The sequence below is a fragment of the Tachypleus tridentatus genome, chromosome 8 (genome assembly GCF_004210375.1).
Source record: "Tachypleus tridentatus isolate NWPU-2018 chromosome 8, ASM421037v1, whole genome shotgun sequence".
Taxonomy (NCBI): Eukaryota; Metazoa; Arthropoda; class Merostomata; order Xiphosura; family Limulidae; genus Tachypleus; species Tachypleus tridentatus.
In genome coordinates this window covers 118983506-119004163 of record NC_134832.1, presented here as the reverse complement: position 1 = coordinate 119004163, position 20658 = coordinate 118983506, and the positions used below count along the sequence as shown (strand labels likewise).

The following is a 20658-nucleotide window of genomic DNA, read 5'->3' as shown; positions in this document are numbered from 1 at the left end:
TTTCCCTTATAACTATTCACCCAATACTTTATGGTTTAGCTTCTTTAATCCATTAATCTTGAACCTTTCAATCAAAACATTTCCGCCTGTATAAGCACTAGATTTCTTGGGTTTACAACTAACTCTTTAATAAATATTTTTGTTATGGCAAAGAAACATAACGAGATTAAACTTAAAAGAGCATTATGGTGGAAAATAGCATGAGATAAATGTCACGTCCCCATATATATCACTTAAAAAATAAATATTTATTATTGTAATGTTTCTGGCAGAATATTTTCTTTCGCTTTTTTTTTAAGTACACAAAAGTCACCCTGGTGATGGATTCTATTGACCGACAGCTTTCCATCTCGTGTGCTGTCAGTTTAATATTAGGGAAAGCTACACTCTGGATAGCCCTTATGTAACTTTGCGCGAAAATCCGAATATATTTGTCATGCTTCTATATACAGAAGTTACGTTTTTATAGTTTTCACACAGTTTTATTACCGTATACACAACCATAAGGTATGTGTGTTTTCTTATACAAAAGCCACATCGGGTTATCTGCTGAGTCCACCGAGGGGGAGAATCAAACCCCCGATTTTAACTTTCGAAATCCGTAGATTTTCCTCTGCACCAGCGGGGAACACGCAGTCATCTGTCTAACACTCATTTATATTCAGAAGATAGTATTGAGTGTACAAGAAAAAAAAAACAGAGTTAAACGTATTAATTCGGGAATTAAAGTTGGTTTATACTTATGTCGATAGGGGTCGTGTAGTTGGTGCCAAAGATATCATTCAGTGCTTTTACTTAATGCTCTTCATTAATCTTTTACTACATTGGTTCAACTTAAGGTTAATTTTTATGAAAGAGAGCAACGTTTCGAAAACTTTTGAATTTAGGTATAATCCTTAGGTAGGCTCGGCATGGCCAGGTGGTTAAGGCACTCGACTCGTTCAAATCTCCGTCACACCAATCATGCTCGTCCTTTCAGCCATGGGGGCGTTATAATTTAACAGTCAATCCCACTATTTGCTGGTAAAAGAGTAGCTCAGGAGTTGGTGGTGGGTGGTGATGAATAGCTGTCTTACCTCTGGTCTTACATTGCTAAATTAGGGACGGCTAGCGCAGATAGCCCTCGTGTAGCTTTGCGCGAAATTCAAAAGAAACCTTAGCTAGGTAAAGTGGTTTGCAATCTAAGTTGTACGTTGAATAAAAAACACAAAATACGATGTCATTATCCGAATGACTGGCATGTTCACTCACTCCCTACAGAAAGGTTGAGTTTTCGAACTCAGGATATAGCATTCTGTCAGCGTTCGTTTAACGATATCCGAGGTGGATGTATCCAAAACTGAAATATTCGACCGATCCGTCAAGGATACTTTTTATAACACTTTATTGTTGCACATAACAAATAAACAGTAATACAAGTGTATCCGTTCAATTTTACACAAACCTGTAAACGTCCTGCGCACTAGGACTTTTCAAGGCTTGGCCTGTTCACTATCAGAGTTATGTTTTTACGTGTTCGTTAACACTTGTGTTTCAGATGTCATAAAGGTAGGTACTGAGTCATGCCTTCCTGAACCCAAGGGCACTTCACACATAGCTTGACACACTAACTATTATCGTTTAATTTCTGAGTGACCTTACTGTTCTGTTTGTTGTCACTATAGTGATACAAAACAACATATTTGATGTGCGTATGCATACGATGTCGAGAAAACCTTGGAATATTTATAGATATATACAGAATTGAATGAAGGGTTATTGAACCAATATGACTGTTCTTTCACTAACTTCACTCATCATCACGGATGTGTGAACCGTGAAGACTCTTTTGAATTTTGTCTGTTCCTGTTAACCTTCGAAATAACACGTATTACATAACAAATAAGCAGGAGCATCGTTTCAGAATGACAATTAGAAGTGATAATTTTAGCATTGTTGATAACGGCAGTTGTGTGTAATGGTTTATTCGAAGTAAAAAAGGGTTTTGTTTGTTGTTTTGCCTTTCCAATGCCACTTGACGTAATAACAAACGGATATTAATAAATAACGTCCATATTCATGAAACATTAAAACAGAGTAGAAATAACCTTGAGAGTATATAGATTTATACAGAAATTTTACAGTAGTGTTAAATGGTGAATTGAATGAGAAAATTCATATACATGTGCTGAATGAATAACGAAAGAATTATGTACATCATTTTCTGGGTGGAGGCAAGTGCCTCCCCCCTTGCGGACGCCCATGAATCTATGCATAGTCAGTTTTGGTTTGGTTTATATAAATATAAAGTCATGTCCCTCCCTGGGATCTTGACAATACTGCAGAGGTTTTGCTCCTTACACTAATTTTGTTGTAGTGCCATCTAGAGAAACTGTTGAAACTAACGATACACGATATTTAATGCTGTCTCTACAACTGTAAATTTAGACAACTGCTAGATCATCGAAAATTATGTTTTATAAACGGAGTGTCTTGTTCTTTAGCTTTTCTCGTATTTAGTTTCATTTAAATCTTTAATAGTAATTTTGTTTGTTTCACAATTTCTCGAAAGTTACACAGAAGCTGTCTGTGGGTATAGTTAACTCTTAAATTTGAAATGACAGATTACGGGAAGCCAACTAGTCAGTAGCACCTACCAAAATCTTTTAGGCAATTACTGTAGAATTTAATAATTGAATTTGATTGCCACTCTAAAACAATTCTGAATACTGTAGCAACATAACCATACTCATTGCATATTACCCTGATAATACAAGACTGCAAACCTTACCAAGACAGGAATCAAACTATTTATCTTTACTCAGTATCTTATTTGCCCTGGCAAGCCCTAGCGCGTAAGGCGTGCGACTCATAATCCGAGGGTCGCGGGTTCGCGCCCGCGTCGCGTTAAAACATGCTCGCCCTCCCAGTCGTGGGGGCGTTATAATGTTACGGTCAATCCCACTATTCGTTGGTAAAAGAGTAGCCCAAGAGTTGGCGGTGGGTGGTGATGACTAGTTGCCTTCCCTCTAGTCTTACACTGCTAAATTAGGGACAGCTAGCATAGATAGCCTTCGAGTAGCTTTGTGCGAAATTCCAAAAACAAACAAACAAAATATTTTGTGGCAACTGAAAATGAATCATGAATCCTCGGATTTACATGCCAATCCAGCTAACATGAGGTCACGCGAAAGGCTGAATATCCCTAAATTAGTCCTACTAATTGTAATTTATCTAAGTATTAATTTCGTTTTTTATTATTACCGAAGTTTCAGATTAAATTTAAGTAAAGAATACACATAAATGTCCACAATTCAGATCCTGAGAAATGTGTCATTTTAAATTGTAAGAACAGTCTTCATCACATACTCAGTAAATAATAAACAGAACCTTTAAAAAGTACGTGTGCAGATTGAACCGAATACTGAAGTTTCGTAATAACTAAGAAGAAATCTGGTTTAAAATATTTGTTCACACTTCAAAAGTTTTAAACAAATCATGCCGATAACAGTAACTTTGCATACTAGTCATAAAGAATAAACAGTAATTAGAATATTAACAAAACAGTAAATGGTAAGTTTTTCTATAAGCTTACTAAGAATTGAAATACTTTAATCGATATTGAAGGCTGAGGAATTTATATTTAATTATTCTACACGTTGGGTTACATTTATATTTTGCTGTATAATCTGACTAAAATAAATAAACTAATTACAGTGTGTAACAAAATGTTTACTTTTTCTTGTTCCTAGACAGAAAGTGTTATTTCCCAATTGCTTTTGTCTAAAGTAAATGGAAAAGACCTATTTTTCTCGTCAAACTTTGCTTTTCTGACCTGGGAGCGTATAACGAAAACATGATGGGAGACTATATTTGGGGACTGATACGTGAAAATGATTTTCATTACAGTCGCAAATCTTGAAAAACTACTCACTTCTAAACATTTTTGTTCATTTTTGTATAAATTTAGTATAAATACATGTAAATCTTGATTCATATGTTGTTTTATTCAGACCTTAAGTAAACGAAAATGTGCAAATTTGCTCGTTTTTACATAGAAAATAGGTTAATTTCTAAGTTGCATTATCCAAGTCACAAACGCTAAGTTCGAAGGGAATAATGGCCATTTTTTGTACTTTTACAATATAAGCAATTAAGAAATAACACACACTATCCAGGAACAAAATTTGTGTTACATAGTGTTATGAACTTTATTAACTTATAGCGCTGCAGTTATTTTGTTACACGATCTTTCTAGCCACGAGTTTATTTATTTAAATGTGCTAGTTTATCCATCCTAACACACACAGAGAGGAAAAAATCATATTATCTTTACTTCTTTGGTCACTATGTTTTATTCCATTGGCTGAAACAGAAATGTTTCCTTATGTCTTCTAAATTTAGGTAAAAATAACACATGCTTAATATCCCTTTTTATAAATAAAAATATTAAAACACAGATTCACCTGTGCATACAGTCAGCCTCCTACCCTGGTCTCTTTCCTTAAGCTTTCTTCAGAGATATGTCGAAAAAATAAGGCGTAGTTGCCATAACCTGGTTTCACTTGCATATATTAGACATTTCCCTTTGTTAGTTTGGGCTTCCAACCGTGGTATAAGTTCCGCTGCGCTTAGAGACGTTAAATCTCGAAACTAAGAGCACTGTTAATATCCATTAAGTGGAACAATATCGCTGTTTCTTAAAGTTTATACTCTCATAAGTCGATAATTCTAAATCTCTAGAATATGCAGATTATTTCGAACGTAAAAGTTAACTCGTATAACTTTGTAACTATTCATAAGTGTGCTACAGACGCAGTGATTTTTTTTTTTGTTTTTTTGTCATGAATTTTGTACGTGAATTAGCTTAGAATAATAAAAAAAAATTGCTTGAAATAGGGTCGTCTGCAGCTCACTGGTAAGGTTGAGAGCTAATAACGCTAGGGATTGGGGTTTAATAATCGCGCTGACGAGAGCGCAGATAGCTCAGGGTGTTACTTTGCGTTAAGCAACAAAGAAACAAGCAAATAAAAAAGTATTGCTTTTTATTTATTTGTAGTTTTCAGTTATATAATTATTGATTTCTGTAACAATTAAATATTGTTGATTAGCTCTAATCTCATAAATTTATCTAAATAATTTGAAGCAAATGTTACGATATGAAAGGTTAATTTAACTATAAAGTTAGCAGATATGATGGAAAGCTCATTTCAAATTAAGATTCGAATTGATTTATATGTTTGTAATAAATTCAAACAGATACAGAGGTCTGAGAAGTCTACATACAATTGCAGCCATAAATTGTATACAGTTATCTTATACTGAAAATATAGATAACAGAAGCGTTAGTCATAAATAATATCGTAGATAACACGTTAAACTTCTTGATACCCTCGCTTATTTATTTTTGGAATTAGAATATTTTATGGGAACAATAAAAAATTTCCACAACACCACTTCTCCATTATTAAAAGTCAATTACCACTTTTGTTTTTACTTCCAAATTAGGCGGAACCCATTCTTCACCATCTTATGACGAAAGAAGAACGACTGTTATTTCTAGGTTCTGATGACGTTGGTAAGTTAAAACGACTACTTTTAAGAAGGCAGTTTGTGTGCAAATAATTAATTTCTTTACAATTTACTTTATTGTAAACTTTCGTACTTGAATAATAGATAATTCGATATTCACCCTGTTTTACTGGAGTTCTTCAAATTATTTTAACTTGGAGCTGGAACAATCAAATAACGACTCATTTTCTTCCTGAAAGTCAATAATTCATGTTTTAGTAAAAGTAAAATCTTTAATAGTTTCCATGTTATTTTGAAATAATCTGGGTAGATGCTTCACAAAAAAAACAAAGTTTTTACCTTTAAACTAAAACACTATACATGGACTTAACTTCCTCCGATCTTCAACTAAAGTTTTCCTCTATATTGAAACTTGAATTGGCTTTGTCGTCTTTTCCCTATAGATAATTATTTATTTTCGTATACCAGACTTGATGTAAAGGTGTTGATGTAAGACACGTGAGTATTCATGATTTCATTCTATTGACTTTCACATAACTCTTTTAATTCTCACAGTATCAGAGTACCAAGTAATTGTCCTACAGAAGAGTGCTTTGCTGAGATTTCGACGGTCAGTTGGTGACGAGAGCGACACTATTGTTGACGTACGAGCTTTTGGAGAGCTCTTCAAGCTCCGGCTCCAGAAAAACCGTAACCTTTTGTCACCCAGGTTTTTCACTTCTCAGAAAACTTTTGTAAGGCTTAATAATCACAGTGACTGTTTATACCATGGGGTAGCTCTTTCGCATCCTAATACTTCTGCGGCGTTAGCTCTGTGTGATGGAATGGTAAGGTTATATTTAAAAAAACACGTATATATTATATGAGTGTGGTAGTAAAGTAAATTAACACAAGCATAAGATTTGTTTTTCAGTTATAGTAAATATTTCATTTATTTTTTTGCCAAATTCATGTTGTTTTAAGATATTCATTGATAGACCTGTGATTGAATACCCTTTCATATTTACTGAAACAATAAAGGGGAAGCAACAACAACAAAAATTAATAGCATAGGTTCCACTACAGCGTAATTATATTTAAAGGAAATGTGCCATCCTCAAGAAAATTGCACGTCTTTCTCACATTTACTGTACATAACGAGCTTAGCCTCGTTAACAGTGTATAATAAATGTTGTCTCAATACTTAACATTTTAAATCAAAATTTCTGGCTATTTAACAAGCTAAAATGTTGTAGTAAATATAAATACATTTAAATTGATTCATCCGTTGGGAGAATGTGATTCAATATTCAATATGTTAAAGCAAATAACACCGCCTCTTTGAAAAGTGGGAACACAAAACAAGATATTATAGTATGCATGCACCCTTTTGCAACAGTTTATTTCGAAAATCAAAATAATTACAAAAAATATACAGTCTAAATATATGTTGGCAGGAGAAAAAGCCGAAAAACATCACTTCTTTAAAGTCATCGTAGGGTGTGAGCTGGCACTACAATAAAGCTTTGGATTTCTGATCAAGTGATCCGAGCTCCAAAATGTACGATACCACAAACTATTCCTCGTTCTTTGAACTCTAATGCATTATAAAAGTGACAGGCAATCCCGTAATGTGGACGGTAGGGTGTTGTTTACTATCTACTTGCTCTCTGCCCCGCTCCCCAGTGGCACAGCAACATGTCCGCGAACTCATAACGCTAAAAATTGGGCTTCGATAACCGTGGTGGGCAGAGCACAGATAGCACATTGTACAGCTCTTTGCTTCACTACAAATAAACAAAACCTTTTCTCTGGTTAGTAGTTCCAAATTAGAAGCTTTTCCATGAAATATAAGATACCAGAACTATCTTGAAAGCATTCCATTATTAGGTCTCAGTTCATGATTCAGGAAACATTGAAACTTCTTAATAAAACATTATTCGTAGAAATATTTTTATTTGATATTTCCAGACAATCAAAAAGAAAAACAATAAGACAGAGGTTCTATAAAATAAACAAGAGCTTTCAGAAAACACTTACAAAAAATGTTTAGAGCCGGCCATTGGACAATTACTTGGATCTCTCAAATGTGACTTGTGTAAACTTACGCACGCTCGAACTTTCTCAAATCGACCTACATAGAGTTTACTATAAACTGAACATTTTAATGTAAAGATATGATTAATAGAATCAAAGCTTATTAAGCGTTTGAGAGAAAAGATTAATATACCTTGACTGTTCTTAAGTGTATGTACAAAACGCAACGTTTGTTATATTATTACCTGTAACAACGCCTGTTTCTTCTGCAATTTTACGAGACCATAGTTACGTGTAGCCTAGTAATCTTTTCGGTATATTTGTTCGAACCGTCGTGTACCTTTGTACTTAACAATAAACAAACAAATCTAATCCGATATCTAAATAATACGAAAAAAAACTGTGACTTGAAATTGATATTTTTGTAAACTTTGGACAATAAATTGAAACAAAAAAAGGTTATAATTTGGAATTGCCTTATCTTACGTTAACGGTTTTATCATTAAAAAGGCCTGGCTTCACTAAAAGCTTTATAAATTACATCATCTGGATAATTTTTGTTTATTTAAAATAACGCGTAGTTGATATTTTTCTATAATTACAAATTATTTTCATTTATCTTTCAGCTAACACGTAAAACAGTTATATACTATAATTTTCAAGTTCATCTTGATTTTTATGGTAATTGTCCTTTGCATGTTAAGCATAATTGTTTTCTGGATTCTCTTTTTATTTTGAAATAATGTCGTGACTGTTTTCAAAATAATTTTTAAGAAAGGTTATTTGAAAGTGTGAGACTTTTTTATTTTAAATCTTTAACATTTAGATTGACTATTATTACTACTTATGCCACAGAAGGTGGACGGAGGTTATGTTTTCACCCCTTTGTGTGTGTGTGTTTGTCAGAAAGATTTCTCGATAACGGAGAAATGAGTTTGAACGAAAGTTGTTATGCACTTGGACTGTGACCCAAGTGAGAAGTGATTCGCGTATGGAGGGACAAAGTTAAAGGTTAAGAAAAGGATAAACCAAAAAATCCTTAATTGTTAATATGGGGACCGAGTTTTCACATAATTTTTGCTTTATAACTCGGTCAAAAATGATCAGATTTTGATAAAACTCGGTGGACTCATGTACAATATTATTTCTCATTGACCTGCCGAAAACGTTTCTTGTCTGTTGATAACAACGGATATGCAAACACACTTTCGTATTCCTTTAGAGCTGAATATGATCAGCACTGTGTGGCTAAGGTCTGGTTTATTTTGTTTTGAATTTCGTGCAAAGCTACACGAGGGCTATCTGCGTTAGCTATCTCTAATTTAGCAGTATAAGACTAGAAGGAAGACAGCTAGTCATCACCACCCACTGCCAACTCTTGGGCTACTCTTTCACCAACGAATAGTGGTGGGATTGGCCGTCACATTATAACGCCATCCACGGCTGAAAGAGCGAGCATGTTTGGTGCGACGGGGATTCGAACCCCGACTCTCAGATTACGAGTCGAGCGCCGTGACCACCTGGCCATGCTTCTAGTTTTAATTGCTAAGGTCTGAGTTTCTTCTAGTTTTAATTACGTTAAAAATTATAAGGAAATTAAAGAACACATTTCAAATAACAAAATCATTCCTTAAAGACGAATATATGAAGCAATAATAGATATGTAGATTTTGGACAAAAACAAAAACTTCATTGATATGCGGTAATATGTGGTAAAATTAAATTTTAAATAACCTGGTAAACGGAAAATGTATATTATGTTAATAACAGAGTCCTTCTTTTCAGTTACAGTATTTCTCGTCATTCGTACAAATTCATATTTTTAAGTTACGTCATTAAGAAAGTAAAACGTTTCTCGGAATGATTTAGTGTTTAGGACACTTTATTCACAATGTGTTGTTTGGGGCCAAATCCCTGTTATCGAACATACTTGCCCTTTAAGTTGAGGGAACTTTAAAACGTTACGGTTTATCTCTCTATTCGTTGGCAAAAAAAATAACCCAAGAGCTGGCAGCGGGTGGTGTTTATAGCTGATTTCCTTCTTGCCTATTACAGTAGAATTAGAGACGGCTAGTGCAAATAGCTTTCGAATAGCTTTGCTCAAAATTCATAACAAACCAAACGTTTTTAGGTCACAGAATGTTATAAACATATGTTGGTGAAGATTTAGGTGCATTATGATACTATCTTCCAAGTCCATTCACGGCTCCAGTTTCCCTCAGCTACAAATGTTATTGAAATTACTAAGGTGGCTGTGCAGAAGGCAATTTATAGATGTTTGGATAAAACGTAAATTAAAAACATAAAAAAAGAATAACGTGATGAAGAAACGACACAAAGTTATAAAAAAATTGACTTATGGCTTCTCTACCTACGTGCTATTTATTAATACTTTTCTGGTTATAATAGGACATAAAATGGAACATTTTTGTTTTATAACATATTAGAACAGCATCCTTTAGGTTTTCATATGAAAAATATCACTACGTTTACTAGTGGAAACTACAGGGGTTATAGGGAGGAAGAGATTTTCGGAGGAACTTGCTTAGCATTACTTACTTGGGTCTCCCCCCCTTCCCCGATAAGACATGCAGCACTAAATGTTGGGATTTGGTTCCAAACAGTAGAAGTTTACTGCATAGAAATCAACTATTGTATTTACGATTCACAATTTTAATTCTTTGCCTTCACAATCTTCTATTTTCAGGAAGCCACCTCTTTCACACTCTTCGAATCCCGGTCGCACCAAACATGCTCGCCCTTTCAGCCGTGGGTGACAGCCGTTATAAAGTGACAGTTAATCACACTGTTCGTTGGTAAAAGAGTAGCCCAAGAGTTGGCGGTGGGTGGTGATGACTAGCTGCCTTCCCTCTAGTCTTACACTGCTAAATTAGGGACGGGTAGCACAGATAGACCTCGAGTAGTTTTGTGCGAAATTCCAAGCAAAAAACTTTCACACTCACCCCTTTCACACTGATTGACTATAAGAAAGTGTAAAACAAACATAAAATGATTAGTGTCTAAAGTACAAATTAATACTTGTGTCAATTGTATTAGCTTAGTTCATCGAAAGAGTAAATAAATCAATGTTTTTTAAACATAACATTACGAACATTCACTGTTCAAACAACTTATTTCGTGTTTTTTTTCTTCCTCTGATGTAGAATTACGTTCAGTTGAACATAAATCACTTTTTAGGTCAACTAGATTAGATAAGTTATCAAGAATATTTTTCACATAACAGCGTTATTTTAGATCAGATATAAATTCAAATGACATTCAGATGACATAATGTAAATTACGAGTTTTTAACATGAAACGTTAACTGTCGACAGAAATATTCCCAGACAAATCATTTCTAAAACTAGGCCAAAAATGGTTATCTCGTTTGAGTGAAAGTTTAAGCTTAAAATCGCTTTCAATTACAAAAAGTAAAAGGAATAAAACGTAAATAAACGCAAGTTATAGAATTTTGTAACATTAATTTTAATAATAAAGACTGGGTTTGAATAAACTTGTGATTCATTTTCATATCTGGTTGAGATTTATGTTTTCAACATTCCTACAAAGTTGTTACTTTGCCTGCAGAGTAGGTCACCACAAAACAACGAATTAGAGTAATCTATACGATCAAAAATTGCTTTTAGTTTTGTATGAATAACAGATAAAATGTAGAAAGTCTGTCACTGTCTCTCATTAAGAGTCACCTGTCTTGGAAAACTGTGGTTCCTTCAAATAACTAATTAGGCACATGTTATTTAATCAGGAACACTGCACAACATGGCTACCCTTAGAATTACGCGACTAAAGCGTCAGAATCCATCTACAGTCCTCTTGTGGCGTGCTGTGTACATTAAGTCATAGCTGTGACAACCAATAGTCTTGTTAGAGACTGTTATATACGTTAAGAACCTGATGACATTTAGCAGCTGTGACAATCAGTAGTCGTGTTAGAGACTGTTATATACATTAAGAACCTGATGACATTTAGCAGCTGTGACAATCAATAGTCTTGTTAGAGACTGTTATATACATTAAGAACCTGATGACATTTAGCAGCTGTGACAATCAGTAGTCTTGTTAGAGACTGTTATATACATTAAGAACCTGATGACATTTAGCAGCTGTGACAGTCATTAGTCTTGTTACTTTATGAATCCCGTGTTTTATTCTGGTTATTATAAAGTTATTTGTCAAAACTCACTGAATCAGACTCTTTTATGTTATTAACTTTAAGACGTCCCTCAGTGGCAGCGTTATGTCTGCGGACTTACAGTGCTAGAAACCAGGTTTAGATGCTTCTGGTTGGCAGAGCACAGATAGCTCTTGATATAGCTTTGTGATTACTTTCAAACAAACAAACGTAGCTTTAAACAATAAAATAATTTCGGGATAGGTGTTAACCACGTAATTCATCATAGTTAAAAAGAAGTGATGAAGCCAAAACTAATTCGCCTTTAAACAACTGTTTTATGTTAGTTTGAACCGAAGGTACCTTTGTGTTATACGTTCTATCTATCACATTTCTTTTGTATATGAAAAATGTTAAATCACGATACAAATACACTTTTTAATGTCACTAACACCAAGGTTATTTAAATGATGAATCAATGTTTTTTTAGTTATTATAAACAAGAATGATATATTAAGTTAGCTATATCCATTACTGGATATATGTTTAATTATGACCAATGTAAATAGCTTGTTTGACCACAATTTAACGAGAGCTCAAAAACAATTATTACAGCATTAAGCCTTTTTTCACTCCTTTTAAAAATTTGTAGATAATGTAAGATTATAAATGTTTGTATACCTGTTTATGCATTACTGGTGAAAAATATAACTTTCCATATATGGCATTCCTGGTGAAAAATATACCTTTCAATATATGGGTTAATAATGAAAAATATTTGTGATATACTTTAAGATTATTATAATGCCTACTTGATTCCGTTTGATCAATCGAGATAAGTAAAATATGATAACATTTCCTGTTCTTCCTTCAGTAGACTGGTTGTTAGGACCCTTGATTCTGTGAATCGCAAGCTCGAATTTCTGTCGCCGAGCGGCAATCCAGCTTCAATCCTGGAAGCGTTATAACCTAACGGACAACCCCACAACTCAATGCATGTAAATAGTCCAAGAATTTGTGTAGATGATATTGGCCAAATGACTTTTTACTGGTGTAATGTGTATCTTTGCACGAAATTCAAATAGATAAATTATGTCAATTTTTTAAATTTTGTAATTAAAGGTATTAAAAATAGAATAAACGACAATTCATTTGTCAAACTTTCCACGTAAGTGAAGTGATAGAACTCTGTAAAATATTAATTTGTTTGTCTGTCTTTTTGACTAAAAGCTGCAGTGTTACATTTCTACTCTAATGGCATGACAAACACTACGAAACGATTGGATTCAAGCACTTTTGTCGCTTCATAGAAGAAAAATGAAATATTTATCTATCAGTCGGCCACTGACATTTTGCTCGTTGTTATTATTTTAAGAATAGGGTTTGTTTTGTTTTTGAAATTTCGCACAAAGCTACTCGAGGGCTATCTGTGCTAGCCGTCCCTAATTTAGTAGTGTAAGACTAGAGGGAAGGCAGCTAGTCATCACCACCCACCGCCAACTCTTCGGCTACTCTTTTACCAACGAATAATGGAATTGACCATCACATTTTAACGCCCCCACGGCTGAAAGGGCGAGCATGTTTGGCGCGACTAAGAATAGGGTAGAATAAAGTAAGCATGATGTAAAGCTACCTGTAGAAATTTATATTTTATTCTAATGCTTCACCTCGTATATTTTTAGAAAGTTTTATATCAATATTAAAATTTGTCTTAGTTTTCAAAATTTTTTTTATTAATATAATTTCTGATAGAGAGGCATCATTGAAACAGAAACCGACACGTTTACAATCCATCCATTACCAGGCAATGTTACAAGAAGACTCGGCTATGAGGGAAAACGATTATCTCCCCATCTGGTTGTGAAAGCTAAAAGCTCGGAACTGTATTCATGTCCTCATGGTAGTTAAAATTTAATAAATATTTTGACGTTTGATTAACTGTAATTAATTTTTCTCTTTTAGGTAAAGAGTAATTATCGAAAGTTTCTTTTAGTCCTAAAATGTTTTGTTGTATTTAGCATCTATTTTATTTAATGTGAAAAATTTGAAACTTGATGGTGGGAAAATGTTGCGATCTCTCTTGTACTTTATCGCAAGTTGTCTGTTAATATGTAACGTATTTACCTGCACAGGTTGGATTATACTGCTTATTTAAGTTGAGGACTGTGACAAAATCATTAAAAGATTTGTTGACCGTTTTGATATTATATTGGTAAAGAAAATGTATTTTCTCAAAAGATTGTCACTTTAATTAAAGAAGTTAGTAACCTTTGTTTATCTTTATTTTCTAGCTTTCATTATTACAAAGTTTAAATCTTCGTTGTTATAAGGGAGAATTTAATCGTATCCAATATTAATTTGGAGAAAATAAAAGTTCAAGTTTCTTGTTTTATAAGCACAATGATATATACCAACTTCTTTTTTAAAACTCAATACGAGGCGTATTGCTTTCATTCTTGAAAGTTTAATCTTACTGAAGGATTGTGACATTTAAAAGACTTGACCATGCGTCACGTGAAACAATATTCTATTATGTTCGGTGAGGGATTATGGCATTCACCCAGTGATGAAATTCACCTGAAAAAGGTATCGGTACTCACCTTTGGATATGAAGAAAAAAGTCCTGTTTAAAGAAGGAAGGAGCGGTTAACAATAAAGTTTCAAGTTTTCTACAAGTTAACTGAACTTCTTCATGCATTACTGAAAGTAAATTGTCAAGAAATACAAAGAGTAGCGGAAGTCCTTTCCGGCTTTCATGAACGGAGTAGCGTTCCAATTGGAATTCTAGAAACAACCAGTGCAGAGTTTCAGTAAATACCGGAACAAGTAAATACAGTAACCTATAATTGCTTTTTTTTTTCACTATTCTTTTGATGAATTTTTCATAGAAACTTATCTTCAAAAATTCAATATACAAAGTGTTTTTTATCTAAATTCAGGTCACATTTACCATAATATTCGCAAAAGAAATGCAGATGCTTTCAAGTTATTCGATGGCCCAAAAAGTCGACGGGAACGAAGCACCGCTCGTCGAAACCCTGTAATCGAGACTGCTGTGTTTACAGACGAATCGTTTTACCACGTGATGAGACGTGCCTTTCCTACCGATACAGACCAGCATCTTTCAACCTACGTTCTCGCTGTTATGAATGCAGTAAGCTCTACTCCGTTTCACACACTGTAATTTAGTATCGTGTAGGATGCAAAAATGAATAATACCTAATAATAAAACAGGAAAAAATATACTTATATTGTTTGAACAAATGAGATATATAACCCTATATATGTGTAAAGTACAAATTTTCATATTTTAAAAAAAGAAACACCCTAAGATAGAAGTGAGAATTTTTTTAAACAATTCATTCAGGTGTAGTCTGACGGTTCATATATTGGACTAGGAATCGGAATGTCCAACGTTTGAGACATGATATTTCGCTGAACAGCCTTTACACTTCCAGTTTTTTAGACGTGAGGACTTTATTGCTATTATAGTCAATCATTATTCAGTTAAGAGTAACAATGTGGGTAGCGTGTTGATTACTGCTTGTTCTCCCTCTGGTCAGAAGCTCCACCTATGTATGAGCTTTAGGTGATATTTGTTGCGAATATTCACACAAAGCTACACAAAAGGTATCTACTCTAGCCGTCCATAATTTTGAACTGATAAGCTAGAGAGAAAGCAGCTAGTCAACGGCACCTACCGTCAACTTTTGGGTTACTCTAATCGAATAGTGAAAGTTGACTGTCATTCTTGTAACATTCCTACGGAGAACTAGTTTTTATACAACAGGCGAAACATGAACATTTAAATCCAACATCATCTTTAAGGGTGTCTGACCCTTCGCTTAGCCCATTCGACACATAAGGTTCGTGCTAATGAATACCAAACCACAAAATGATAAGAATAATTTTCTTACAGTAGAATTATGTTATGCTTTTATTTATATATAAATGTGTGAAAAGTTGATTTTTGCTTACTACGTAAAACTACTGGTTAATTTCTTCATCTGCATGTTTATATCTATCTGCTTTTGTTTTTGTAATATAAAATGTAATTATTTTTTGCAATAAAAAGATCAAGTGATTATTCAGATACAACTTAAATTTGACAGATAGGAGTTAGTTTAGAGCAGTTATGTATTTTTGTAATTTACTTGATTAAAATAAAACTCAGATAATTAAACTCCAAAATAAATTTATTTCAGTGATGGTTATTTTCTACCAGTTTAGTTGTTATGCTTACGTTGGTGGCATGAAAGTAAGCAAGACACAAATAAATAAAAACTTTATTGAAGGCTGCCACTGAAGTTTTTAAATGTCTCGTTCAGAATACAGAGGGTTAAATATATTATAACTAAACAATTTTGAATATGCAAACCAATAAGAGATATGACAACTACAACCGATATAAAGTCGCGATAGAACGGTATGTATCAGAACTACATTTTGACATTGATTGATGTTGCATGGGTACTGTAATGTCTCCCACAAGTGATTACTTTTGGGAAGGGTGTGTAATATCCTTTTTCAAGGGAAGATATTCATGTACTCAGATCGGGGTTTTAGAATTTATATGATGTGGGTAATTTTTTCAGTTAATGGCATTATGATACAAAGTAATATGAATACATTTAGGTACCAGACCATCCAGAAAGAGACCTGTAATAAGTCGTACCCCCAGCTACGGTAAGCAAAATGCTTTGTTTCGTGACAGGTTAGAATTCACAAACATAAACATCTGTGGCAAAAGCCGTCTACGTGACCTACGTAACATTATGTAACATAATCAAGAACGAGTTCTTTCTGGAATCGAAACCAAAATGAGTCTTCCAGTTATACCTTCCATTAACCATCACAAAACTCAAGCAGCTGGAAAATAAAACGGATATTCATAATAGTCTAGTCGCTGGACCAGTTCTACAGTATGATCGTACCGTTGTCTTCAAGCAGAAAAATAGCAGTTTACTTTGGGCTGCGCTATAGGGTTATTGCCAAGAACGTGGTCGTCAAATAAAGTATGGCCGGACATGGCAATGTTCACCGTGACGATGTAATGAGACTCCAAAATCGTTTTAATATAACGTACTTAACCTCTGTATTTACTCGAAATATGTTAACGTTTTCACATAGTATGGTCCAACTTGACACCAATATCCACATGAATTTGATTATTGAACAACTTTAACACCATTATGTTTCTGAACACATCTAGCATCTCTGATCATTGTGTTAAAATTAATTGAACATCCTACAAAAATCCAATTACATTTATTTTATTTTGTTATTAGGTACAACTTCTTTTCAAGGATTCTTCTCTGGGAAACCGCTCACCTGATTTAACTCTGGTGCTACTTGACATATTGAGAGTTCAACCTTCGGTAAGAGAGGACTTCATGTGTTTATTGTGCCCTCAAGTATGAGTGCATTGTTTCCAATGTCCATTCCTCTTTCAACATCTAATCTTCTGTTTCTTTTGATTCACCTTTATCCCCCAGTGGTACAACGGTATGTCAGCAGACTTATACCCCTAGAAACTGGATTTCGATACCCATTGTGGGCAGAGCACAGATAGCCCTTTGTGTAGCTTTGTGCTTCATAACAAACAAAAACAATTTTTGTTCATTTTATACATTCCACTGTTCTGTAAGCTGCAGTTTATTGTTTTTGTTTTCTATTTTTACTACACTGTATCCCATAATTCCTTCCCGCTACTTTAATCATTTCTCTTCTACATTATCTTGTGCTCATTGATGCTGCTCAATAACATGAATAAACAGAGATTTGAAATGAAAATATCTTAAACGACTAGAAAACATTTAAGTGAAAACATTTTAGATGGCAGAGCTAAAAATGTAAACACCACAGAAGCGTTAGGTTATTGGTAAATATTCGCAACTCTAAAATCCAAGATTAGAGTCCTTGCTGTGGACTTAGCTCGTATATGCAATAGTGTACCTTTGTGCTTGAACAAAAATCGGACAACGAAAACAAACAAAGACACGCACACACACACAGGTTTCATGTTTTATCTTCTCTGATTCTTCTTTAATGTTTCGTCGCTATAATTTTCTTAGCGACAATTTCATGCACACAAAAGAAATGACATTCTTTATTTAAAAGCACTGTAATTACAAAGACTTCAAGTTACACAGTGCCTGTAAGTGTGCAGTATATAATATAAAACTAATATCAATAAAGCTTTTGTACCTTCTGATGAACCTTACAAACCTTTACCATAAATACATATACACTGCTGGCCAAAATCATAAGGCCAATGATCATAAAGAAAAAATATACATTTTACGTTGTTAGACTCAACCACTTATTTGAGTAAAGCTTCGAAAGATGAAAATAAGAAAAGGGAAACTAAAAATAAAAAACTTTTTAGTATTTAATAGGAAAAATGTGAACACTATGAAATTAGCCTAAATACCAGCTGGTCAAAAGTTTAAGACCATACCAAAAAGAAGTCCTAAACAGAGTAGGAAATGCCCAACGAGAGGTATCAGTAGTAAGTTGCACGGCAGTCATTGCGAATAACTTCAAACATTCGCTTTGATATGGTCGATATAATCGTTTACAGAAGGCTGGCTGGAATGTTTCAGCGTTGTCCTGCTGAAAGATCCAGTCATTTCCACACAAGCGAGGGCCTTCAGTCAATAAGGATGCTCTCTCCAACATGCCAATGTAGACAGCTGCTGTTTGACGCCCCTGTATAATCTAAAGCTCCATTGTTCCTTGGAACTTAGAAAGCACCCCAGATCATGATGGAACCTTCTCCACTTTGTCGTGTAGAAAATGTTTTCGATGGGATATCCTTATCGTGCCAGTAACCTTGAAGCCATCTGGACCATCCAGGTTAAATTGTTTCTCATCAGAGAACAAAACCTTCGTCTACTTTTCTACGTCCCATGTTTTGTGCTTTTCAGTAAAATTTAACTGAACTGTTTCGTGGTGCGGAAGGAGGCGTGGACTTTGAAGACGTTTACGGTTTTTAAAGCCTTTCTCTCGTAGATGCCATCTTGTTGTTCTTGAGCTGCATTCTGCGTTTATAACGGCCTTAATCTGATTCGACGATCGGCTGGTGTCTTGCTGGACAACCCGTCGAATCTTCCTGCTCATCGCCAGCGAAATTTTCTTGAGCCGACCACTTGAGATTCTCGTTTCATATCCCTCAGGGTCTTTTAAGTAATTTGCAACAGCAGTTTTACTACGCCCAATCTCACCAGCGATGACATGCTGAGAATGACCTTGCTTTTGCAGCTCGACAATTCTGCCACGTTCAAACTCTGTCAAATTTTTAGCCTTTGCCATGTTTTTACACAATGTAACACAGGAGATGTCAGTAAGAGATGTTGGCAACACTAATGTTTGAGCACAAATGACTAAATTTCGTTACGTGTTTACTAATTAACGCTTCGTTTCAGTATGGTCTCAAACTTTTGACTAGCTGGTATTTAGGCTAATTTCATAGTGTTCATATTTTCCCTAATAACTGCTAAAAAGTTTTTTATTTCTATTTTCCCTTTTCATATTTTCATCTTTCAAAGCTCTACTCAAATATGTGGTTGAGTGTAACAACGCAAAATGCATATTTTTTTTTTATGTTCATTGGCCTTAAGATTTGGACCAGCAGTGTGTATGTGCCACAAAGAAATTGTTAAAACTTATGTGAGGAGAATAAAACAGTCAACTTTTAATCAAATTACTTTCCTCAGTGGCCCAACGTGGCCAAGCGTGTTAAGGCGTGCGACTCGTAATCTGAGGGTCGCGGGTTCGCATACCCGTCGCGCCAAACATGCTCGCCCTTTCAGCCGTGGGGACATTATAATGTGACGGTCAATCCCATTATTCGTAGGTAAAAGAGTAGCCCAAGAGTTGGCGGTGGGTGGTGATGACTAGCTGCCTTCCCTCTAGTCTTACACTGCTAAATTAGGGACGGCTAGTGCAGATAGCCCTCAAGTAGCTTTGCGCGAAACTCAAACCAAACCTTCCTCAGTATCTACCGAGGGTTGTTTTGATGAAAAGTTGACCACTTAATTACTTTTTTACGTAACAAAAGAGTGACATGTCAATTACTTAATTATCCACGTTGTATATAACAGTTTGAGACAATCTTACATGGCATAGCTGTAATATTACAGTCGATCCAATTGTTCGTCGGTAAAGAGCAGCCAGAGAGTCTGCTGTGGCTGGTGTTGATTGGTTTGGTTTGTTTTGAATTTCGCGCAAAGCTACACAAGATAGATTTAAAGATCGTTTATGGGTAAGAGATGTATTCTAACTTTGAAACCTGTTTCTATAGGATCTGGAACCGTCTCACGACATTGACACCTACCTGACAAACTTCTGCATCTGGCAACATCGACGTCGTGGAACTATACCTCTCTGGGATCACGCCTTACTATTATCGGGGTAAGAATTTTGTGTGTGATCAGTTATATGCACAAACGATAAGCCTGTTGAAGCCTTTTCACTAATAAAATCACATTTTACAAATGATTCTCACATAATAGAACTGTTTGTGTGTGAATGTATAAAATATACTTTTGTAGGCTATGTTTTCATAACTTAGACGTTATTGTTGTTGGTTAGGTAGAATTTTAATGTCGCGTGTCAAGTTCGTGGCTTAGGAGTTAGAATCTTCTTGAACGTTTAGTAAACGATCCGAATGGTATAAAATACGTGCTGGCCAATGATGAGACAGTGGTTAACCTACAGATTTACAATAGTAAAATTCGGGTTCGATTCCTTGTAGTGGACACAGCAGATAGTTTAATGTGGTTTTGCCCAAAAAAAACAACAAACACTAGCAAAACGCATGTTAGGCGAAACTGTTTGATTATTTCGTTAATTCAGTGCTGTAAATGGAGAATTTGTTTATAACGAATAAATATAAATAGCAAAAATGTTCTATGCACGAAAAAGCTAGAAGTAAATGGAACATCTGTTGAGATGCTATTCTAGTAGGAACATCAACCTACTGTTCCTTACCTAGA

The 20658-nt window shown here is 34.6% G+C and overlaps 1 protein-coding gene across 2 annotated transcripts in view; it reads left to right on the top strand.

The window, feature by feature from the left end:
- The window catches only part of LOC143223329 (A disintegrin and metalloproteinase with thrombospondin motifs 16-like), a 57054-nt gene that overhangs the window by 9500 nt on the left and 26896 nt on the right, over positions 1-20658 (top strand). The window contains exons 2-7 of one of the 2 annotated variants that reach the window (XM_076451186.1): positions 5488-5557; positions 6067-6338; positions 13412-13559; positions 14599-14813; positions 16948-17037; positions 19965-20074. In XM_076451186.1, coding sequence (XP_076307301.1) covers positions 5488-5557; positions 6067-6338; positions 13412-13559; positions 14599-14813; positions 16948-17037; positions 19965-20074 — 905 coding nt within the window. The remainder of the gene's footprint in view (positions 1-5487; positions 5558-6066; positions 6339-13411; positions 13560-14598; positions 14814-16947; positions 17038-19964; positions 20075-20658) is intronic. The other variant, XM_076451187.1, reaches the window with a different exon arrangement.